The sequence below is a fragment of the Neopelma chrysocephalum genome, unplaced genomic scaffold (genome assembly GCF_003984885.1).
Source record: "Neopelma chrysocephalum unplaced genomic scaffold, ASM398488v2 Primary Assembly neopelma1_22, whole genome shotgun sequence".
Classification (NCBI taxonomy): Eukaryota; Metazoa; Chordata; class Aves; order Passeriformes; family Pipridae; genus Neopelma; species Neopelma chrysocephalum.
The window spans coordinates 9440461-9460976 of NW_020897689.1; the positions used below are offsets into that span (position 1 = coordinate 9440461).

Consider the following 20516-nt stretch of genomic DNA (forward strand, 5'->3'; position numbering starts at 1 on the left):
GGCTGTCTTAAATAGTTTTAGCAGACCCTTTCTTTACAAGGTTGCAAGAATCTCAGATATTTGAGAACAAATCTGTTACATATCCAATCAAAACGGCATGTCCGGACGTGTATGCTGGTTGTATGCTTAAGAGCCTCTGTGAGTATCCCTATTTAGCTTCTCTCATTGATATAATGTTGGTGTAATTCCAGTTATTCTATTAGGACGGCTTTAGTTTAAACCCGGCTTACTAGAGGGGACGCATCTACACACAATTAAACTTTCCAAATGAGGAGGGGCCTGGGGGATTCAGGAGTTGTTCTGAGGTGAGGCTAAAGAAGGTGCAAAATAGGGGGCTCTGGCGGCGGGGGCCCAGAGGCGCGCAGCTCCCGCGCCTGCGGCCGCGGCGAAGCGGCAACCCCGGCAGGAAGGTTGACTTCAAACCGCGCAAGCCTCATCGCGGTCGTTGCTTTTAAACCAATAAGTCTCGGACAAGAGAATAGCTGCGGTTTGCATTACAAAAACAAAAACAAAACCCAAAAGGAGGGAGGGGAGGGGAGGGGGGGGAAAAAAGGAGAAGGGGAGTGAGGAGGAGAGCGGGAGCGGCAGCGTGCCCCCAGGCACTGCCTGGGCAGACCCACAAGGCTGAGCAAACAGACGGCGGGGCTGGAGGCAGCCTCCCTCCGCTGTGCTTTGTCTGCCCGCCGCCGACCCGCTCCGGCCCCGGCTCCGACCCGCGCCCGGGGCGCGCCCGCCCCGTCGCGCCGTGGGAGGCGCCGCCGCCGCGCTGCGGGCCCGCGGAGCTGCGCCCCGGCACCGTGAGTACCAGGCGGGCGTCGCGGGCGCTGACAGCGGCGGTGGCGGCGGCGCGGGCAGCGGGAGAGGCGAGAGCGGGAGGACAAGACCGGGGAAAGCGGGCGACTGCAGCAGCCCGGCTGCCGAGCCCCGGGTCCCGGCGCGGCAGGGCCGCGGTGCGCGGAGGGGCAGGGGCACTTTCTGCCGTCCCGGAGGAGAGCAGCACTCAATTATAAATCACTAGGTGCTGCAGCTAATTTTGGCCGTGATTCAGGCTGGGGTTTGTAGGCTTCCCACAAAACAGATGTTAGGCGGTTCTGTTTATTGTGATCAGCCAGGTTTGGGGATTCTCCTGTTTGATTTCCTCGAGCGCTAATGGTTCGGTAGATAGGAGCAACGTGGTGGTGAGATGTTAAACGGGGGGGTAAGAGACACGTACTGTAGGAAACCGGCAGACTTTGCTGAAAGAGACATGAGAGCGTGAGAAAAATAATAAAAAATTTGGGAGGAAGAATGCCTGACAGAGATTTTGACAGTGCTTTCTGAAGCAGGAAATCCTTTTGCTTAATATGTTTAAATTTTCCAAACACCAAGGAAAACACATAGATCCCCACAGGAGAACTCTTCAAGATGACAGAATAAACATCTGCACAACTGAAATATTTGACGTTTATTGACATTTTAGGTAGCTTATTTAGAACGGTGATCTTAGAACGAGGAAGTTAAAGACCTTTTGAAGTCTCATTAAATTTACATCTTGCTTTTGAGCAACCAAGACCCACCAAACATTTCCAAGTATGTATTTCTCTCGGTGTTTCAAACATCAAGAGGAAGAACTGCCCTCTGCAGTGAAAGATTTATTCTGGAAAATTAAAGTTGTTAGTGTATAAAAACATTTATTTGAAGGTGGTTGGGTTTTGGTGGTTTTTTCTTTTTTTTTTGTAAGCAAACATTTTAAACTGAAGCAAGCAGAAGAGATAAAAGGTTTCAGGAGGAAAAAAAAAGAGGATAGTATATTTCATGTAGTTTGTTTAAATTTAAAAATGAGCACTGAGGAAAATTTGGAGTAAGTGGAAATGTGGTGTAGTGTATCATTGGAAGTTTCTAACGTTAGATACCACGTATAAAGATTCTTTTATTTTCCATCCCATACAGAGACAGTTCGCAAAGCATCTGCCAAAACACAGACTGCTGGCTTGGTGTGTAAAATAAATTAAAAGTATGGATTATATATATGGATCTGTATACATACATATATATGTGTGTATATACATTATATCATTTTAGGTATATAAACATGTATGCACACAGCGCTTTATATGTTGCTCACAAACCCATGACATGCAGTTTTTAGTCAAGCACCTCACTGCTGTCAGAGTTTTCCCAAGGCCTGGAAGGGTCTGGAAATGAGCAGCCATCCCCTCTCAGCAGTTCTGCTCAGTGACAGACGGCTTGAGTCACGCTTCCCCTTTGGAGAGAGGAGAAAAAAAGAATGAGTAATCATTTTCTTTGAATTGCAATAAGTATGAAATATTTCTCAGGAGCCAAAAAAAATCTTGGAAAAGCAGAAAGACATTCTTAAATGGCTGGTCATAATAGGAGCATTGTCACATTGTAGTGCTTCTTTCTTAAAGGGAAGAAAGTGTTGGGGTTTCAAAACCTTTCATTCATAATTGCATGAAGTGAAGATGCAGGATAGCACTTTTAGAATTTAAACTAGTAATTAAAAATGAAATAACTGCAATTACCTGCATTTGCTTTAATAAGTGCAATTTGTCTTTGACGTGAAGATCTAGTGAAAAAGCCCTACCTCTTCCCTTAGAGCCCAGCAATACGATTATAGTAACAGTGAAAGTATTACCAAGTTTCCTGGGTTGCCAGCAAGGTGCCTTTCTGAAGCCAATTTGCATTTTAGTTTTGTAACATTTTGGCTGTTGAAGCCATTATGTCTGTAGATACTGGCTGCATAGCGCTTTTAAGGAGGCAAAGAGTGCTGTTGGGGAAAAGACCACTTCTCTCTCTCCCTCCACCCCTTCCTAAAAATGACAGATTTTTTTTTTTCCTAAGAAGGAACAGTCTGATTTGAAAACTGCCATTGTCTTTGAAATTTGCTTCTTTAAAGTAGAACTGTGTTTTAAGATAAAGCGCATGTGCTAGCTATAGTTTTCTGGGTTAAATTCTTATTTTCACTTTGAAAATTTCTTTTCAGCTGGAAAAATGTTTTAAATTATAGCCATTAGAAAAAATTGCTCCTAGCAAGCAAAAATACTGTGGAAAACCTGTAATTTAGACAAGTACCTATATTTTATTTGCTCTGTGCTGCTGAAATTTAGAATCCCTTCCCATTTACAGTTTACTTTTCACAGAACATTATTAACTTTTTGGCTTCATACATGATCTTCTGTCAGATGCTTTTGATTTGTAATTTAGCAAAGTATAATAAACAGTGCAAAAGTCATGAATTTTCCTCTGCATCCTGAGCTCTGTGGTAGGGAAAATGTGATAAAATGTGTACCTTAAGTCTTGTTTGATGATCTCTCAAAGCAAGTTTGCCTTCTGGAAATAATTTCTGGGGTTGAAGAGCATGGTATTAACAGATTTAATGTGGCTATTCAATGGATTGGTGGAGTACTATGTGAGGTTTAACAAAATGAGAGAGACAAATTGAACATCAACAAAACCTACATCTGTGAAGAATTATAAATTTAATTAGAAAAAAGGCAAACTTAAAAGACCTCATTAACTAATCAGAATTTGATGTTACTGATTTAAGATTCTTAACTGGATGAATTTGAAGTAGCTTTGCTATCATTGTCCTTTTTTTTCTCACCATGTACTATATAGTGCCTGGATCTGCAATTTGTGTTAAGGAAAAAGATGTGAACGTTACTTACAACAATCAAATTATACACAATAATGTTTTTGAGGTATTAAGGAGAATGTGTATGTGTCATTTAGCATATATGGCATTTTTAGTTTTAGCAGAGCACTGTGTATGAAGGGAATGTCACAGTTCCCTTTTTTTTCTTTTCTTTTTTTTTTTTTAATTGTGCCTCATTTCTGGGCAGGTAAGGCCATTGAATTTGGGGGTTTTCCCCCCTTTTTGTTTGATATGTGAGTTATGTTGCAGAACTTCCATTATCTAGAAATCTATTGACAAAATGGGAGAATGTATGAGAGCAAGCACACACCACCCAGAAATGTTTTTATTCTATGAACTAACTGGTCATCATAAGTGTGGCTCCTTACTACGTTGTAATTTTGTACTACACATAAAAAACTGAAAGCATGTGAAGTGTAGCATTTTGTAAACTGTAACTAATTTCACTCACATCTGTGTCTAATTGTTGTCTGCATTCGCATTCTTGAGAGTAGATTTATTTTTCCTGGACCACTCTGTGGATTCAGCTGACCAGCCTAAGTGAGGATTAGTTGTTTTAAAGTTATTTTGATTAAAGAGTCATTTTTAAATTTGGTAACGTGCAACACATGGTTTAAATAATCCTTGAGACACAAAGGAATATATCTAAAGTATGTCTAATGAAAATGAAGATTGTGGATATGAACTTTCACAAATCATAAAGTGTCAGAGGACATTTAAGTTATATATTTAATTCACTTCCAATGAGCTGATTATTTTTTTTGCCTTCTCCCATGCATCCATAAATGAAATTTCTCTCACTATGTACACACATGACATGTATATATGTATATTTACAAATGCACTGAAGTTATTATTCTTAAAAAATCTGGTAATTAAAATAGGATTACATGTATTCTAGAATTTAATCAAATATGAATTATTCTGTAGGGCACATTGGAAAATATCAGTTAATTAAAGCATCCATTTGAAAATGGAAGTTTTTCCTATTATAAAAGATATGTTTTAAAGGATCCTGTGTAAGAGGGAGTGAAGATACCTCTGTAAGCAAACTTAGTTCTCACCTATAATTTTTTCCAGGTGTTTAGAAGTAACAGCAGAAACATATCCTAAGGCACTCTGCAGCAGTTTCTGGGGTAAAGAACTGAGGGAAAAAAAAATCTTTGAAACAAAATGCACAGTTTTGACTGTGTCTGTTTGTCTGGTTTGATTTGGCATGCAACAACGTATTGAGAAGCGTGTTATGCAGTACTTTAAGTACCCAGTTATAAAAAGATTGATGTTTTTCAGCATGCATTATTGCATGCTTTTTGACATCGTTTGTAATGTTCTTCATTGCCTGGCTGCCCCTAGCAGTTGTTTACTCTTTCTAGTAGTAATTCTGTCTGTGATTAAAAATAACAAAAACCCCACCCCACAGACACATAAGTAGGATTTGCTTGGATGATTTTTATGGCACTTTAAATGCCTCATCTCCCTTGTCTTTGCTCTGTGATCATTTAAGAGATGTCAGTTCAGGTTGAATGGAAACGCACATGAAGGATCCTCACTGCAGACGTTAAGAGGATATATACCTTGCCCAGAGAAGTTTTTGTGTGCTTTTAGGCTAACAGTGTTCACCTGAATTTTATCACCTGCTGACAATCATTAGTGGCTGGAGTGTGTTAGCAAAGCAACAGCGTTCTTCTGATAGGATATGAAAACTCTTACTCACCTGAGTTATAAAAAGAGTAATTTTATTAAACTGAAAAATTATTGCTGGGCTTCCTAGTGGAACCAGATTCCTTTTCCTGATGAGTGACCTCAGAGGTAAATACTACAGCTTCCTCCTATTTATTTAGCCAGAAGTGGTTTTTAAGTCATTTTATCAGAAATCTGATTAGCAACTGGAATTTTTATGTGTAGAACTTTCTGCAATAACGTCTGGGGTTTTGATTTTAATTCGTTATTTTAGAGATGGTTGTGTAATACTGTTGGCCATATATTGAAGATCTTTACCACAGGTAGACCTGCCCATTGTTGTCGTTCCCACCCTTCCCCCCAAAAACATTAGTGTCAGCCTTTCCACCTTGCCTTTGGGGTGAACGTGGCTTGCGGGTTCCCCGTGGCCCAGGCATGGAGGAAGGATGAGGAAGAGCAGAGGAAAACTAACACAATGAGGGCAAGAAGCTGTGAAGAGTTAAGGGGTAGGGAGGGATGAGAAGAGGCGAGAGGGGTGGAGGATGCTGAGGGGCTTGGGGCTGGAGCAGCTCTCGCTGCCCTTGGCCGGCGCGGCAGGGTTACCTTTGCGGGGGTGCGTGGCGGAGCCGTGCCGTGCCGTGCTGTGCCGTGGGAGGAGTGAGCCCCTCTGCAGCTGTCACGGGCCCCTGATGAATCACTATCCCGTCACTTGGCTGCCGTCCCCCAGCGCAGGGAGGAGGGAGAGAGACCTGCCGGGGAAACAACAGGCGAGCCTTCAATTTAAAGACAATATGCCTTTCACGGGCACCGCACCCACCTCTCTCCGTTTGGATTTAAAGAACAGAATTGTCATCTGTGGTGATATCCTTTCTTTAAATTAAAGCCTCATAGTAAAGCGGAGTAATAGAAGCTTCTGTTTGTTTCCCTGGTTTACAGGTGCAGAAGTCCCAAACTAGTTCAGATGTTGCTGTTTCCTCAAACTGCAGGTAAGGATTTGACTGAAAATTGCTATTTTTCTGCAAGCCTTTTATTGTTGGGGTTTTTTTTAACTTCAAGTGATAACTAAAATATTTATTCTTGTTTTCCACATTAAGTGGATGAGTAGGTGCTGGAGTATCGCTTTTATGTGCATGCAACCAAGTCTGCAAACCATGAGCACATAGACTTTTTCAGTAAATTGTTTGACTTTATATATTAGATACTGTCTTTTTGAACTCATTGCAATATCATCCTTTTTTGTGTGTAAATCAGACGAGGTAAAGAAATATAAAATGAAGGATATTTGTTTAGAACTTGTGATAAAATGTCAGTTAAAATGTGAAAACTTCATAGCTGAAATGACACTTAGGCTTAAGGATATTCATACCATTACTGCAGGAGGAAGTTTTTATATAATTTTAATAGTCTTTAAAAGAGCCGAAGCATTTCTTTTAAACTGAAAAATTACTAGTTCAAATGCCTTGGAGGCAGAGTCACCTATGAAGTTTCTACTGGGAACTGTTACTTAGAATGAGTACATCAAATAACATTATCAAGTTTTAGGTATAAAAGGAAGGATGGGGCACTTCAGTCAAAAGCCCCAACATCAACCAAAGGATATGTCATGGTGGTGATGGCTGTTGGCCTGTATATATAAAGCTATTGAAATCACCAGTCTGAAATATTCAGCTGCTTTTGTGCAGGTTAAACTTTTAATTTTTGCTTTGAATCGGAATTGTTCTCTTCTTATTTTGCCTAAGCGACAGCTGCGGAGATACAGCAGAGTGCTTAAGGCACACTAACGCCTATATGGATTCACTGTATGTTGGTCATATCCCTTTTCAATTGGGCACGCTCTATGTAATCCACAAAGCAAACACGTGAGCAGACATAATAATGTTTTAATGATGCATTTGTTTCAACGGAAACAGAGGAACAATTAAGTAGTTTGCCAGAGTAAACACATACATCAGGAATATCTCATTCCCTGTCAGTAGATGATAAGTTTCCACAATTGCTTCAAGTGTTTTATTTGGTTTGGAGGCCCATTATATTGCCACTGAGTGGTAAATCTTGAAAAAGCAGAGTGTTAATTTGTTGTTAAGGGAATATATGTCTTCATACATTGAGATTCCATCTTTGTAGGTGTCTTAAAAATAAAAGGTTACTTGAATGTTTAAAGTACAGCACTTGGAATTATTCTGTTACAAGCTGTAAAAATAATTACAGTAGCTGGTCAGTTGTGTGTGGGGCTAAAACATGAATTAAGCACTAGAATAGGTCAAGTTGGGAGAAGCTGTGAATTTTTCAGAGTGTTTTTGGGATGTTGATTAATAGTGGGCTGCATCTTGTAAAGGCAATTCCTATGTAATTCATGTTGAATATGTCACTAAAACTAGTTGCATCTTGTTTTCAGGTCTATGGAAATGCAGGATCTAGCCAGCCCACATAGACGACTAAGTGGTAGTAGTGAATCCCCCAGTGGTCCAAAACTTGATAACTCCCATATAAATAATAATTCCATGACACCCAATGGCACAGAAGGTGAGCCTTTTTTTTTTTTTTAGTGTTTCATAATTTGTTTTTTCTCCTTGTTGCATCGATGTTGTTGCAGTCAGCAAGCTATATAATGTTTTACTATTCTAGATGTTCCGTGTTTATTGATATGATGCATAAAGTCAATGTTCAATGTTTATCAGTAGTTACTATTATCAAGTTTCAGCAATAGCTTTTGTGCCAGGTTTATGTTTCTTTCATGGAGTTTAAATGGACTGAGCAGGTACTGTGTGTGGAGCTTAAAGTAAAAAAGGCAAAAAACCTGAAAAGGAAGTTTAATGATGAGGGGGAAAAGTAGGTGTTTACAATTTCCATAATACAAAATGCAATTTTTCAGCCTTTTTCACTATTTTGGTATTTCTTTATGTTCTCACTTTTTCCAAGCTCCTGAGGCTATGAAAGTTTTGTCAAGTAGGCTAATAAAACTGTGTTGAAAGTTCCTCAGGCTAGCTTGCTGCTCAGATGGAGTGGCCAAAATTCAAACAGGTGTAGTAATTCAATGGGGTAAATTGATACCTATTTTTCAAGAAGCAGTCAGGCAGTTGATAAGTTATGTTTGTTCTCAGTAGAATACTAACAACAGAACAACCTAACAGCTTTTCCAGTAATATAATACATCTAGAATACGTATAATAATACATATAATGAAACACAGAAGGGTTTATACAACAAGCACCAAAAAGTACTCTTTCCTGTAAGATTTCCACAGCAATAGTGGGAAAGATCATACGTGACATTTGGCTAGCTATATGAACAGACTTAATGCACTACTAGATAAGAGAGTCACATAGCTTCAATAGTACTGTTCAGTATAAATGTATAGGTAAACAACTGTTTTAACAAAGATATACCTTTTTTTCCCCCTAAGAACTAGGTCATAATAGTGCTGTCAGACTGTTACGGATTATGGACATGCCTTGCATTCTCCCAGGAAAGGCACATGTCAATCAAACAAATGTCGTCCCCCCTCAATTCCCCAAACATCTCTGTTATTCATTCTAATTGGAGTCCTTTGTAGTGGGGAAGGTTTATGAGTTATCAGATTAACAGGTGTTTGTGCCAGAGTTGTGTAAAATTTAGTTTTTGTTATTGTTGTAAAAGTATTGCAATAAAATTTTAAGCCATTTGAGAAAACAAAAAACTTTTTAAAAGAATAAATAAAGTGCTTACTATGTTCATGTAGTTTAAGCAGAAAAATACTTTATGTCCACAGATGAGTCTTCTTCCTTTAAAATACACAAGTATACTCTTAGATTTTTATATCATGTTATCAGGTATGTACCACTTTTGGTACAGGATGAAATTGCTTGACCTTTTCAAATTAAAATTCCTCTACATCACAAAAGCCTTTGCTGTAAACTTCACCAGCTTTAGTACTTCTATGTAATTGGAAGGTTCTTTAGTAGCACAAAAATCGGGAGTGTTCCTTGAAACACTGAAAGACACTCATCATCTGACTTGACTTTTTGTTCAATATGTAGTTGCTGTGTGCTGACATACACTCTGAAAAATGCTTAATATTACTATGTCAGGAAATGAGCTATATATTGTATCTATCTATTAATGCACTCTCCTAAGGTAGCAAATAATTTGAGAAATACTATCCCAACTTATAGGTAGGTATCAGACTTTATTTCAAGAAATTCAGCTAACCTGCCAAGGTAACTTGTTTATCTGTCACTATACTTTTAAAGTTTAAAAGAATTTGGGGTGAATTCTACCCAGAAAGCTCTAACTTGCAATACGTGTTTGCCTCCTGAGATGAAGCCAAATGGTTTTCTTTTGTTTGCCATTTTCCCTCAGGTGACATGACCCTCCTCAGCACTGCAGACTGGTTGCTCAGCCCTAGCACACAGAGCCCCACAGGTTTGGGTGGCTGCAGTGGGTGCAGCAGGCGTGGGCGCTCAGCATGTGTTTTTCCGATGTTGTTCAGAAAGCGTCCCAACAAATAGCTTGTGCTTGATGATTCTGGTCTAAGCTTTCTAATTTGAAAATTCCTGTCTCTGATTACTCTTAAGTGAGCGGTTTGTCAAAGAAACACAGTGGAATAATTTATTTCTGAATTAGATGTGTGCCAAGAGACAAAATTCATAAGAGAATCAGATGCCTAAGAATCTGAAGGTGGAATTTTTACTGCTAATCTGTTTTATCTTGAGAAAATGTTTTGTTAGGCTCCTTGACCTGCTAAAGAGACTTAAGAAAAAGTGGAGTGAATGAAGCAAGAGTTTCCTATTTTTTTTTAATGAGGGGTGAAGTAAAATTATTTTTTCTTGGATTCTTGAAGCAGAATCCTGCTGAGACACAAGTGGCCGATTCTAAGAGTGGAGTCATAAGGGCTCACCAAACATCTTTCTTAAAATGTGGCAGTGTGGTTTGCTTGCTTGTTGCACATGGAATGGAGATGCGAGTTGCTGAATCTTCACATGTTAAATATAATATGTGAAATCAGCTTCTATTTTACCATGCACTCATTCTCACTAACATGAAAGAGCCCTCCTTTTTTGGCAGAATGGATCTTCATGTGAACGAGAAACAAGGCCTCTAGCTATTTGCATGTTATAAATATCTTGTAAAGATATGTTAAATTTGATTTGACTATGGGTGTGACTTTGGCAGGTTTCCATACCCTGAAGTGCAGGATATGTTCATTAGATGAGGGGGAGGGGGAAAAAAAATAAAAGAACTAAAAAAATACCTATCCCAAAGTGAAATGGCCACATTTCAAACAAATGCTCTTTAATTCCTCTAAGGCACATTTTCAGACTTGTCTCTTATTGATGTTATTCTGCAAGAGGATGTGGTTGGAAGATAGCTCAGTGTTTTTAGCTAATATTTTTAGCTTCACACTTAGTTGTAAATTTTCAAAGCAATGAATGGGGATTTAGTTGTGTGATTGAGTCTGAGTTTAATCTCTGCATGCAGCTTATATATAATAACTCTTTGTGTGCTTAATTTCACTTTGATAGAGCAAAATTCTTCTCTGGATCAGGCAGCCTGGCCTTCACTGATGGGGAAGTAAGAAGGAAATTATAGACCTTGAGCAGTCAGAAATTTCCCAGGATCAATGCAGAGGCATAACACTAAAATGTCTGGATAAAGGCACTCAGAAAAATCAGTCCTGGTATGCCAAGGTGGTGCCAATGATATAAATACTACAATATTTGGAGTTTCCATGTTCTCTTTAAGTGTTTTTCCACAAAATACCCTTTGTTGTAGAAATAGGCAGACACTGGACACCATAAAAATTAAGGTCCTGTATGACTTGCCTAAGAAAATCTCTTAAAAAAATTATTGAAGTAGGGATCAAAATGTTCATTATCATGCCTTATCTCTAATATTCCTTTGTCAGTGAATTGCTGTGGTGGGTTGATACAGAAGGAGTTAAAGGAACAATAACAACAGAAGCTCATAAAATTGCCATCCGTTAAGTTTATCAGACAGCTAGTGGCTATTCCAACACCCGTGCCCAGATTGGTAGATACACTTTAGAGAGGAAAGGCTGTGAGTAATCAATAAGTTTGAAAGGAGTAGAAAACTGTTTTCTGTAGCAGACAATTGCATCCAGTTTCTGCCTATGATGATCTTTACTTTTATCTAAAGAACGTAAATCCAATCTGATGGTTGGCATAGAGTGAGAAACAGAAGCCTGTGGCCCAATCTGATGGTTGGCATAGAGTGAGAAACAGAAGCCTGTGGCCCATCATGTTGATGTTTTATGCAACTAGATGGAAAAGAATGGATGAGAACTGGGAGAGGGAGCTGTGATTTTCCAAGCAACTACATTCATGTTAGGAGTATGGACCTGCTACCGCCCTTTTATTTGAGTGTTCAAGAAGGAAGGAGAGGAGGCATTGTCATATTAAGTGGGAAGGGAAAATGGGTAACAAATTGAAGATCAGATTTTCAAAGATACGTAGGAAGGGAGGCTTCAAAGGGAGTTGGACACCAAAATTCCTTTGGAAAAAAAATGGTTCTCACTCTTTAAGTACCTGCTGCAACATGAGAATGAGATCTCACACAAAGACAGTCAAAGCTCTCCACTATGAGGCTATCTGATGGGTCGTCATTAGAAAGATTGTTTTTAAGTCTGGTGAATATAAATCAATCTTCAGGGTTCCAAAAGACAGCACTGTGTAGTATGTTTGCTGTCAAGTTGCATTACTACACAATGGAGAAAAAATTGTTTTCAGCATTTCCTGAAATCCATAGAGAGGGTAGAGCTGGTTATTGTTATAGCACATGATGTAGATTTCTGTAAGAAAATTCTATAAATTGTATTTGTTGTAATTCTAGCAATACTTTGTAGCACTCAAAATAGTCTTTCAATTAAGCGTCCTCATTGGCAATGAATGATATTTAATTTATTTCTATTTTTAGTAGTTATTTTTTTTGTGCTTTGGGTTGCAAAGTTATGGTAGGTGATATCAATCTGACCAAATGATCCTTCTTTTGGATATGCTTTGGGTTTGGTACCTTTTAATTTCTCATTTCTGGAGTTTCTGCTGATTATATAAGCTGAGGTTTCTATATTTGTGTTTGCATTGAAGAGCTTTATGGTATGAAACTTGTATTCAATGTAAGGATACCTCCATATCTAGAAATCCTGAAATAATAGCTTACTAAAGGTAGATCTAGTTATTTGCATTTCGGTAGGGTATTAGCATCAAGAACTATTGATGCTAACTTTACTCAGCCCCAGAAGACTGCAAGAGGACGGTTGTATGGCAAGAGGCAAAAAACTGCAGAGGTCACAGGCTCGAAGAAGCAACCTGTAGAGGCTAGTAAGACTCTTCAACCTGATGGCACTGCTGGAGGATAAAAATCAGATACAGACAGTTTATGTGAAGGCAAGGAACTTGGTCTATCCTTTCTTCCCTGCTCTTCACCTTTTTTTGCTTGCTGTATTACATTGGCTTCCTTCCAGACTTTTTGTCTTATCTGTGCTTTTGTTCTCCTGTTTCCCCAAGAGTCTTTCCGTCTGTTCTGAGCACATGTAGCATAATGCTCTATTATTCCTCTTTCATAGGTATTTGGCCAGTGAAATAACTTGTCCACTCCTCTGCTGGTTTAGTCCAGCAACTCCTGTTGCAAGGTCTTGAGGAGGAAATTGGCTATTCGATATTTACGTACTTACTGTCTTTTCCATATGTATGGGCATCTGTTTTTGAAAGCTTCACTATTTTCTTTTTCAGGTTTTCCTGAAAGAAAGAACCTCATTTAAGTGATAAGTTAGTAGCAATACAGGTTCCCACAGGCATTTGAGGGGAAAAATACTCCAAATGACAAATTACTTTAAAAAAAAACAAAAACAAGCAAACCAAAAGGAACATCTTGGAAGCGTCATTATTTTAATATAATTTATTTTGCAATATACGTGTTCACAGCACAGAGCAGACTGTGGATGAAGCATGGTGGTGTGAGAGTACCCTCTGAGTTTGTCTGAGGGTCTCAGAGCCCCGTGTGCACAGTGGCTCTGCACAGGCTCAGGAATGTCAAGGACCTATGAAGATGTCCAATGCTTTAGTGAAAACTGTAACTGCAACACATCATACTAGGTGTGGTGTCCTTCCAGTGGGACCAGCCTGTTATGCACGATCTGCAGGTATGCAAGTGTGATTGCATGCACAAATGTCATAAGAAGTGTTGTATGTTATATGCCTGGCCAGTAATACAGATGAGGTGGAAATCCAGCCCCAGCCCAGTGTGCACCAGCAGAAACTCCAGGGAACAGAAGTAGAACATCTCAGTTAAGGTCACACTTTAGTAGAGTGGTATTTGAAACGCCTTAGCAACTTCACAGCCTTGTGACTTGATGATTTAGCTTTTGTATTTGCATCTTGTAATCTGAGGAGTTTTGCTTGGCACAGGTAGATTGAAAAAAAGAAACTTTGTTACACTTCGGGATTAGCAGTGTCATCTGCCCCCTGCTCAGTGAGTGAAGTACCTGTGCCACCTGGTTTGATGAAATAAGCTAGAGAATTTGGTGATGCTGCTGCTGGGTGGAGGGTAATGGAAGCTAGGACTGTCCCTCTTTGTCCAGGTGAATTTGGCTTTAAGTCTGTCTGTCCTGGAGTCCATACCCTGGCCAGAAGTAGAGTATATTGTTTCCCATATGTGAAAAGTCCCACCTGCTTTCTCATTCTGCTTCTGTCTTCAGAATAGACGTCACATGACTTAGTCTTGTGTCTTGTACACCTAAATGGCAGAGTGGGCTTGACTTCTCCATGCTGCTCTTTTGTTTACTTGAAGACTTCGCGTTCTGAGAAGGTAGCTGAAGACAACCTTCTTTGCCATTAATGACTGGGCCATTAATGATGTTTTGTGGTTATTCTGTCTGGCTGTGGTTAAAGAATATGAATATTGTACAGGAACACTGCAAACTGTTAAACATGTGCATGACCAAATTCCCAGTCTAGAAGAGGGAGAAAAAAAAAAAGGAAATAGTCCATGACACCTCTAAAAGGATCGTTTCTGGATACATGCTGCCTCCATTTGGACAGGAGAGATACAAAACATTTGATATAATTGGACATGTGAGCGTGAAGGGATAAGAACATTAGTTTGACTCAGATATACTCATCTCCTAGATGCAGTTAATGAGAATATTTTAACCCATGACTGTACTTGTCAGATGAATATCCAGGCTGAATCTTGATTAGCAGCTACAAATACTGTCAAACTTTGTCTCTACCCAGATGGTTTTGAATTTTCTTTCTGATTTTGCACTGTAGCAGTGCCACAATTTCTTTGTAAATTTAAGGGTTTTACTGCTAGATGAGCGGGTACAATGACATTAAAGCTCTCTCAACTGTAATGAATAACATAAGAGGAAGATGAGGGTAGGCAGTGAAAGCTGGGTGTTAGCCACAGCCCAAATACTGCAGAAGTTTTGAAGCCTCTCACATCAGGGGAGGGGAGAGCAGGAAACAGTCTGGGCTTGAACTAGAATGTGCTGCTTTGAGCAGGGACTTTCTTTGAAAACTAAACATAAATTTAGGCTGGAAAGTTCTGGTAGTTTCCAGACAATGACATTCAGGAAGAGTTCTCTGCTTTGAGAAGCAGGAACAAGTAAATTTATCAGGCTTCATGGTCGGGAACTGATGATTTGATAATCTGTGATAAAAAGAGAGAATAATATCCTGGATAGGAATTAGTATAATTGAGTAACCTGTAACCCTCAGTAACCTTCAGTAACCTGTTTATAATTGCAAGATTTTTCACCTCAGAGAAGCATTTGGATAAAATAGTGGAAAATATAATCAGCTTAGAGATTCAGGAAATAATTTTTGTCTCATTGTTAGTGACAATTATCTATTCTGATTTAACGTATATGGCATAGCTGTTAACAAAGGCTAGTTCAGTAGAGCAAGCCTTATATGTATTTTAGATAATAAAAGCAATTTTAGGAAGATATTTAAAAACCTTACCTTTCACTCGCTTGAAGGTGAAATCTTTATGAGGTATTCCTACAACTTCTGTGTTAGGAGTAGCCAAATGTTCAGTCTCTAAATCCATATTTAAAGTAGCCAGCATCTCATTTCTCATAGCACTCTTCACTGATACATAACACCAGAAACTGCATGACAAACTGTGAACTAAGAAAGTTGTTACCTGGCCAATGAGCCACATGAACTTGTGGGTTCTGGTCTGAAATTCTCTTTCTTGGTAGAGTTCAGAAACTGCTGTGTAAGTAATTTTTAGCCACCTTTTGCAATATGTCTGACTAAACACCATGTTGCCCTTGCAGTCTCTGAGTGTCTTAAGAAGAAATATCTTGACAATCAATATAACATTAGATCACCAGTTACACTATCTCTGAATTTTTGTGCTTTTTTTTCTCCAAGCTAACACTTGTGTTATTATCTGCTACTCTTATTTTTTTCTATGATTGTATTGTGGTTTTTTTCTACACAGTTTTTTCTTAAATCTTGTTTTTTAGAATCTCACAAATTACTAGAAAAGAAAAATAAGGAGGAAAAATATCTCTCTATTGACATAGTTTCTTAAGATCCTTAGTATATGAACCAAAATTATATCAGTAGTTCTAAATAAACATTGCATTTTTGCTGCAGATTAAGAATACATTAGATTTCTCCATGAACTTTTTATTGATAATTTGTTTTATTACGAGTGATTTTGTTGGCGCTAAAACTTAGTAGTACATTGCTAAATCAGAGTCTGTTCTCTACAATTCAAGTCTGATGATTCTGCACCTCTGTAAAAGTGAGTTTTGATAAAGGAGCGGCAGAAATCAGAACTCTCCTGGTGTCTGCCACAACTGAGCGTGGTTTTGGCAGTTACTGGCAAGCTTGCAATGTGTGCTGTGTAGATGTGGCAATATTCCCACTCATTTCCCAGCGTCATCTTTTGAAAGCTTAGGACATGTTGCAGAAATGTTAATTGTCGTGGAAAATGTGAAGAGCTGAAATTCAGAGCATGCTTAAGCAGCATGTGGCAGGGCCAGATCCATGCCCATCCAAAGCCTGGCTTCTTTGGACAGCAGCTCCACGTCTCTCATGATAGACATTGATAACTGATGTGCTGCTGGGATAGACTGTGAGACTTGAAACCTTAGGCAGTCCCTTTGCAGCTCTCTTTCCCCATGATTCTGGGATGAAATATGCTCCACTGCAGGTCAGATTTTTTCTTGGACAAATTAGAGACCTTTCCTTTGCAGTAAGAATACACATGGTAAATATTTCCAAAAGGTAATGCCCATAGCTGTTCTTCTCAGTTTATTTTTTTGTATAGCAAGCTTTCATCCTTGTGAAATGTCCTTAGGCTAATAATAGGAAATATGCAGTAATTTTCAGGCATTTTGATTAAAATGCTTGGGGAGTGGAGAGCTTCTCAGTCCCTATCCATTTTTATTCAATTCCCAACTTTCAGCAACACGAAGGTTCATTAAGGTCATAGTTGCTCCTAAAGATGGCATATTTATTATCACCCTAGTAATAGGTATCCAGATTAGGAATAACGTGAACATCCTTTCTTATATGCTGGTTTTTTTTATATTCTGGAGATACAACAGCTGAGAGAAGAGACATGAGGAAAAGTTTTTATGAAAAATTTGTGAGCACCTCAGTCAACAACTAAATTAATTTCCATGAAGAAGGCACTGCATTGTATTTCATATGTTTTCCTCTATCTTCAAAATTAGTATGTCTAGTAAACAGCATTCAGTTATAAACTATGTTACACTGAAGTATTGCTCATGAGTCACAGAGACAGAAATTCCATTTTGATGAGGTTTTTTCCAAAAATGGTATCTTGAACAAGGATCCAGGTAGGTGTAAAGACTTATGAAGAACGCTTTTAAAACAATGGCAAGAGAAACATTTACATCCACTCAGAAAGAATCATAGAATGGTTTGGGTTGGAAGGGACCATAAAGATCATCTAGTTCCAGCTCCACTGCCTTGGACAGGGACAGCTTTAATTAGACCAGGAGGCTCAGAGCCCCATCCAACCTGGCCTTGAAGACTTCCTGGGCTGGGGCATCCACAAGTTCTCTGGGCAACCTGTTCCAGTGCCTTACCACCCTCACAGTAAAGAATTTCTTCCTAATAGTCTAATCTAAATCTGCTCTCTGCCCGTTTGAAGCCATTTCCTTTTGTCTCATCACTACATGCCCTTGTAAAATCTCCATCTCCATCTTTCTTATAGGCTCCCTTCAGGTACTAGAAGGCCTCAATTAGGTCACCCCTAAGCCTTCTCTTTTCCAGGCTGAACAATCCCAATTCTCTCAGTCTTTTCTTGTAGGAGAGGTGCTCCATCCCTTTATTCATCTTGGTTGCCCTCCTCTGGACTGGCTCCAACAAGTCAATGTACTTCCTGTGCCAGGAGCCCCAGAGCTGGATGCTGTACTCTAGGTAGTGTCTCAGAGAGCAGAGTAGAGGGACAAAATCCCCTCCCTCACCCTGCTGGCCATGCTGCTTTTGATGCAGCCCAGGATACGATTGGCTTTCTGGGCTGCAAGTGCACATTGCTGGCTCATGTACAGCCTCTCATCCACCAGCACCTCCAAATCCTTCTCGGCAGGGTTGCTTTTTTCTAAAACAACTGATGCTATACTTCCTATGGTGTATGAGGCAGTTCAGTGTAGTCCGTGGACTGCTAATTTGCAGTTATTCAAAAGTGAGCAATATGGAATATTATTTCTGCAGTAGAGAAGAAGTAGTGTTTGGAGAAAGCATATACTGAAAACTTCCACCCTCTACTCCAATTTAGGTTGATCTGTCTTATCTTCCTCTCTTTTCCCCCAGCACAACTGTCAGCTATAGAGGAAAGCACCTTTCATTGTTATTTCCAAAATGATAATTGCATTATGGAAATTAGGTTCAGAAGACCTGCAGATTTGGGGGAAAGTGGGAGTAGTCTATGAGAGAAGTATTAGTCTGTAAAATGTAGTTGTGAGTAATGCAGTTCTAAGAAAAAGCGGAAGATAAGGTAGATGCTATAATTCTTCATATCTAGATTGACAAACTGTAGAACGTCCTGTAAAAGTCTGGTTGTTTCTGAAAAATTACTTGTGATAGACACTTTGCAATAAATATTTTATTGCATCTTATGTTAGACTTTGAGTATTTAGTTATTAAATGGATGGTGGATAGTTTATATGCTGTGTTTTTAAGAAATACCTTTGTATTAGAGTTACAGTTCAGATCACGAGAGAGTACTTTTGAAGTGAACCTCTTGGCCACTCTTTCTTATCATGTTACTTCACCTTGTGGAGTCTCTTGGACTTCACTTCTTTGAAAAAAGGTGCAGAAGTGCAGCTAATATCCTCCAGCTGAATAACCTCCCTCAAAAATGCCTAACCTATGGAAACTGGACCCCCCACACCAGCCATTTAACTGCATCAAACTCTTCTTGCTGGGATACACTGCTTGTTAATGCAGACATAGCAAAGTTTTGTGTTGAGCTAAGTACTGACTTCCCAAGTTAGCAGACAGAACCCTGTGTGGGAGTCAAAAGAAATAGTGGGTGATTAGTAAAATCTTGAGAGATTGCTTTCTAATCTCGTGATAAGGTTTGGTGAAAGAAATAGACATGCAGAAATAAAAATTTGGTTTGGCAATGAAAGGAAAGGTCTTTTGTCAAAAGAGGGAAGTGCCTCTGCCTCACCCTTTCCAAACCTGGTATCAAAAGCTTTTTGCTAGTGATGGTATACCTGAACACATATATATAGGCAAACATACATGCACAGATATATGCATGTATGATGACATTAAGGCTTTACATGTCAAATGGGGTGCAGTTTACCTTGGTTTTCTCAGATTTACTTTCCACAGTGTTACAGAACTGCCTCACTGAAAGGTCAGGTATGCACCAGCGCTGGTGTGTGGGAAGTGGCGTCTGTGTGTGTCAACAAGAGTGAAAGGGGGGGATCTTGATAGTAAGATCAACTCCATTGTTTTCTGAAACATCATCCTCAGTTGCTTTTGGTGTGCTGTAACTCCAAAATCTAAATGTGTAAAAATGGATTTGAGAGATTGCCATGCTGATCTGCTGACACCTTGGGAGTAGGGATTGTACCTGTTTTACATCCATGGCAGGTCAGTCCCGTCCTTGCTCTATGGATCAGGATATGTCATTGCAGAGTTGCACTGGAGCAATGGAAATAGAAATTGTTTATTTAATTGAGGCTTTATTAAAAGTAGTTAATTATTAATTATGAATAAGCGTGAGCCAGGAGATAATCTCTCTTGGTTTCATTCTTTTTTACTCTGTAATAGCCAAGTGGGGTTGTGGATGCAGAGAAAATAAAATGTGAAAGCATTCTTTAAAGTATCTGGTGAGAACTGTGTCCCCTTTGTTTATTCAGAGTCATTGAATATAAAGTTGGTTTTCATTTTGAGAGGAGAGATCCACCATAAGGAAAGTGTTTTACTTCATCACAAATTCTTAATTTTCCTCTGAAAATTTACTTGAATGGAAACAAAATTTGAACAGCCCTCAGTAAAAACCATTTTAAAATTATGTTCTTTTTTGACTTATTCAACTTACTGTCTTTCAAGTCTGTAAATGCTGTGACCTGATCTAAATGTGGACCCTTATTGTTGGGTCTGTAGGATTAAGAGGAATCAGGACAGGTGCAGAGAGTTGCATGGGGACTTCTGGTTTGTTACACTGGCTCTTATTCCTTGGGGACAGAAATAACCCTCTTGATCATCTTATATGTATGTGTAAATCATAGCTGCCAGTATTTTGCATTGTTTGTATGCACAAATACATAAAATGCAAAATATCGATAGCCATGATTTAAAACATTTTTGGCAGATTTTTGTTTTATTGAGTTTGTGTCTGTAGTGAGTGTGTGTGCATGAGCATGCAAAAATATTAGGTGCACATAGAATATCTTCTGTTTATATTTCTATAGTTAAAACAGAACCAATGAACAGCAGTGAGATTGCTACTACTACTACCACGGACGGGTCTTTAGACAATTTCTCAGGATCAGGTAAGGAATAAACAAAATCTTAAGCTCAGCATTTTTTCATTTACGATTTTCTTATCCCACATGGTCTGAACCTGTACACATCTGTTAAAAAGCCGTGTGCATTTTCCAGCTTTTGCCTATTTCTGTTCATCTAAGTGGAAGTCAACAGGAGTTTTCCCCGAGTAAGGAGCATTACGGTGTTGG

The 20516-nt window shown here is 39.1% G+C and overlaps 1 protein-coding gene and 1 long non-coding RNA gene across 2 annotated transcripts in view; one reads left to right on the top strand and one right to left on the bottom strand.

The window, feature by feature from the left end:
- Positions 1-20516, top strand: part of EYA1 (EYA transcriptional coactivator and phosphatase 1) — a 164906-nt gene that overhangs the window by 70920 nt on the left and 73470 nt on the right. The window contains exons 3-6 of the mRNA XM_027695896.1: positions 6272-6321; positions 7731-7858; positions 9674-9736; positions 20253-20333. Of these exons, the coding sequence (XP_027551697.1) occupies positions 6272-6321; positions 7731-7858; positions 9674-9736; positions 20253-20333 (322 nt within the window). The remainder of the gene's footprint in view (positions 1-6271; positions 6322-7730; positions 7859-9673; positions 9737-20252; positions 20334-20516) is intronic.
- On the bottom strand, positions 2054-5986 carry LOC113973622. Its single transcript, XR_003536313.1, has 3 exons — positions 5939-5986; positions 4720-4799; positions 2054-2242 (listed from the first exon to the last, which is right to left on the bottom strand). It is a non-coding gene; the product is annotated as an uncharacterized LOC113973622 (long non-coding RNA).